General features: G+C 41.5%; 1 protein-coding gene across 1 annotated transcript; it reads right to left on the bottom strand.

Annotated features, from left to right (window-relative positions):
- Nucleotides 1-104: 104 nt before the first annotated feature.
- On the bottom strand, nt 105-3,698 carry LOC103150298 (uncharacterized protein C1orf50 homolog). Its single transcript, XM_007569859.2, has 5 exons — nt 3,312-3,698; nt 2,359-2,474; nt 2,197-2,283; nt 1,965-2,096; nt 105-1,411 (listed from the first exon to the last, which is right to left on the bottom strand). Exons 1-5 carry the CDS (start codon nt 3,496-3,498, stop codon nt 1,226-1,228), a joined length of 708 nt encoding a protein of 235 aa, XP_007569921.2. The 5' UTR covers nt 3,499-3,698; the 3' UTR covers nt 105-1,225.

The following is a 3,698-nucleotide window of genomic DNA, read 5'->3' as shown; positions in this document are numbered from 1 at the left end:
GAACCAGTCCTGAGCCAGAGACAAAAGTCAGAAGTGCCTTACCTGACCTGGAGAAAAAGAACTATACTTTGGTTTGGTAGTCCAAAGTTTTCCTTTCAGATCAATCAATTGAAATCAATCAGGTTTATTTGTACAGCACATTTCAGCAACAGGGCAGTTCAAAGACCTTTACATCGCAAAACGAATGAAAGTAAAGTTTGTATTTCATTTGGAAATCAAGATCCAGAGTGTGGGGGAAGAGTGGAGAGGCACAGACTCCACTCTGCAGTTTTCACAGGTGATTCGGGTTGCCATGTCGTGTGCCGGTGTTGGTTCACTGGGTTTTCTGAAGTCCGCAGTCATTTCCCTTTGCCAACAAGCTCTATGGAGATGCCGGTTTTATTTTCTAGCAGGACTGGATACCTGCCCACACTACTGAACTTACCAAAAGCTGGTTTAACGACCATTTTAACACCAACAAACTGGCCTGACCTGAACCCCACAGAAAATCTATGGGCTTTTGGGAAGAATAAGACAAACCAGAACTAGCAGAGATGAAGGTCCATTACACCTCAGCAGAACCACAGGCTGACTGCCTCCACGCCACGGCGCATTGATGAGGTATTTCATTCAAAAGGAGTCCTAACCAAGTGCTGAGTGCAGATGCTTCTGTAAGAAAATCTGGTTTTATTAGCCTGATGCAACTTTTCAATGTTTTGAAAAACTCCGTTTGGGGTTTTTGTCAACTTGATACCAGAAATTAAATTAAAAAAAGTAAACACTTGACTGCATTTCTCTGCATGTAATGAATTGTGTGTAACACGAGTTTTACTTTTCGAACAGAATTCCAGAAAGAAATAGACTTACAAACTGTACCTGTTGATGGCGAAAAGAAAATGTAAACACTTTTCTATTCTCTGAAGTTTTTCTCTGTCTCCAAAGCGCGTTGATGTACGACTGCTGTAGAGGCTGTCCGATGTAAATCATTGGCTTGTGTTAATGATTGGTCAAATACAAGCACAGTAAAAACATTCCAAACAGTTTAAGTTAAGCACACACACTCCCCTGAGTCCCGGTTTGATATTTTCCAGAAAATGAAAAACACACATTCTTTAAAAATACGCCATTATGCATTTATGGCAGCTTAAGACAAATCGGTGACTCACTCATAGCAGTTTTTTAGTCCCTGCGTGGGAAATGTATCTGTATATACCAATCATACTTTTGGTCCAGTTTAAACGAGACTTTATTCGTCTAGACCTCTGAAGTTGGGTCCTGTACATGGAGGTAGGGCTGTTTGGTGGCTGAGCAGTTTGCTCATGGCGGCGATCTCTGCGTCCCTCTTTTCCACCTCATCCACAGGAGTCCAGGACATGTCATGCTGAAGCTTGAATGCACCAAGAAACGGATGAGGGCAGCTTGGTCCCCACTCCTTCAATGGAAAATGGAAAACAAGTAAGCCAGATAGAGATAAAACAAGATGACTATCAAAATACTGTCATGCTAACCTAATAAAAATTCAGCTGCTAATTGGACGTGAGATTTTGTCCACTGACAAATTTTACTCAAGGGTTGTCGCTCTGAGTTACTTATTCCTGCACAATGTCTCTTATGCATTTACTAATTCCTTCTAGTGGAAACGCATTGGGGTGCCACGTCTGTAGCTTAGCAACAACTGACCCGATGACTTCACATCCTTTGTTGGCAACAGCTGGGGGTGAAATGTAAGCAGCTGCTAAAACAATACTGAACTCTCCTGGTAAATAACAACAGAAACTCACTGCCAACAGTACAAATTTTGGACTGCAACTGTTGTGACATCACACACACACACACGCACACACACACACACACAGACACAGAACTGCTGAGTCATGTTAGGTATTCATATGAGCTTCCTACAGACTCCCCCTCCGGGTGTGTTAGATAATACACATAATGAGTGGAGGTGACATAACTCGAAGCTTACGTTTCATGGAACCAACCTTAGGGGAGATGATGGAGAAGTATTTCTGTCCAGATGGCCGCTGGTACAAGTAGTACATGTTGCCTGGCTTTTTTACAATATTACAGGCAGCATGGTGGAGGTCAGCGTCTCTCTTTGCTTCTTCTAAAACCTGCGATAGTCAATCAGCGATCAATGCCACGCACCATCCGATGGGTGAATGTGACCCGTCTGAACATAAACCCAGCTATTTTATGAATTGACAGTCATACCTTTTTGGCCTGCTCCTGCAGGTACCTGATCTGGTCAGCGATTACTGTCAGTTTGTTGCAAGCGTTGGCTTTAATAAAGTCGTCCCCCTGAGAAACACCCACGTCACTTCAGGAGTAAAAAAAACTTTATTGTGAGCTAGACAACTTGACGAAACACCTCACCTTCTGCACTTGCTCCGCAAGGGCTACCAGGTCCATGGGGTCTCCCACTCTGTTGGTCTGATAGGAGCTGACCAGTTCCATTCCACTGGGGGCCGTACTGGTCTCAACCAGGTTCACTACAACACACATAGCAAGGTCACATCATGACTGTCACAGAATCCTGGTAATCCCTGATTTTATGATTTATTTTTTGCAAGTGAATTGGTTCACATAGAACGAACCATAATCGTACAGTTCACATAGAAAAAAAAATTGAATTTGACATAATGTAATGTGACTGAATGTCAAGGAAGAAGACCAAGTAACATAACGCAAAGATGACATCTACACAGATAGTAAAAAATTCTTAATTCATATTATGAAATAACGTCTTTGCTTCAGTGTTCTTATTCTTTAAATAACATTGTTTAATACTGGGATCAATAACTATATTAGTTAAACAGGATTTAACTAATATAATGTAATATTGCTACAGTGTTTTTATTACTACACTGTAGCAATAAAAACATTCCTACAGTGTAGTATTTGATCAAATAAAATGTAATTTTGTTACTAAAACTGCAAGCAATTATCATGGGTTCCTTGCAGTGGCCGCCCGTCAGCTTCCGTGGGCTCGGAACCCTAATAACTTCATAATTTTAGGGTTCCGAGTGGACCCTAAAATTATGAAGTTTTATTGTGGAGTCAGAGCTCCTAAACCTCTTAACAGCTGGGAGTCAATGGTGATCCAGGCTTGTGTAACCACTCTGTCACTGCTTTACGCTCATGTAATACCTACTGACAGTTTCGCTACACCAAAAATAATATCAGCAACTATCTCCGACCAAATATAATACAGTAATTATATGACGACGCAGATCGATATCTCGTCACATGCTTTTTGTTTTGTTTTTTGATTCGGCGCAGAATAAACGTTTTCTTCATCTTTCGCACTAAGTGAGTAAAGCTGTTACCTGTAGTGACCTTTTCTGGTTGGCTGGGGAGACTGACTGCCCTGTCCATTTTCTCTTCTCTCGTTTTGAACTGTGCTGTTTTCAAATTGCCTCCCTTCTTCCAGCCAAAAGCCGGTGACCGGCTACTGCTTCTGACCGTCTCGCAGAGAACTAAAGGTTTAGCTTCTGTCGTTAGCAGCACAAACATAGATATACACACATAGATGTTGCCTCGACGGCTGCCGTTTTTTTTATGTAAACTGCATACACTCAGCGGAGAACTATCCAACTCCAATCACTCCGTTTTCAACCGGCTTTTAGCAGTTTAATTTGTTGCAACTTCAGCCGTGTTTCATGTAAAGTTCTAACAAGAACTGAAAAAAGAAGAAAAAACATATCTAACCAATT

Source organism: Poecilia formosa, unplaced genomic scaffold (genome assembly GCF_000485575.1).
Source record: "Poecilia formosa unplaced genomic scaffold, Poecilia_formosa-5.1.2 Scaffold249, whole genome shotgun sequence".
Lineage (NCBI taxonomy): Eukaryota > Metazoa > Chordata > Actinopteri > Cyprinodontiformes > Poeciliidae > Poecilia > Poecilia formosa.
Note: the sequence above shows the minus strand (reverse complement) of the source record. Positions and strands in the feature narration are given on the sequence as shown.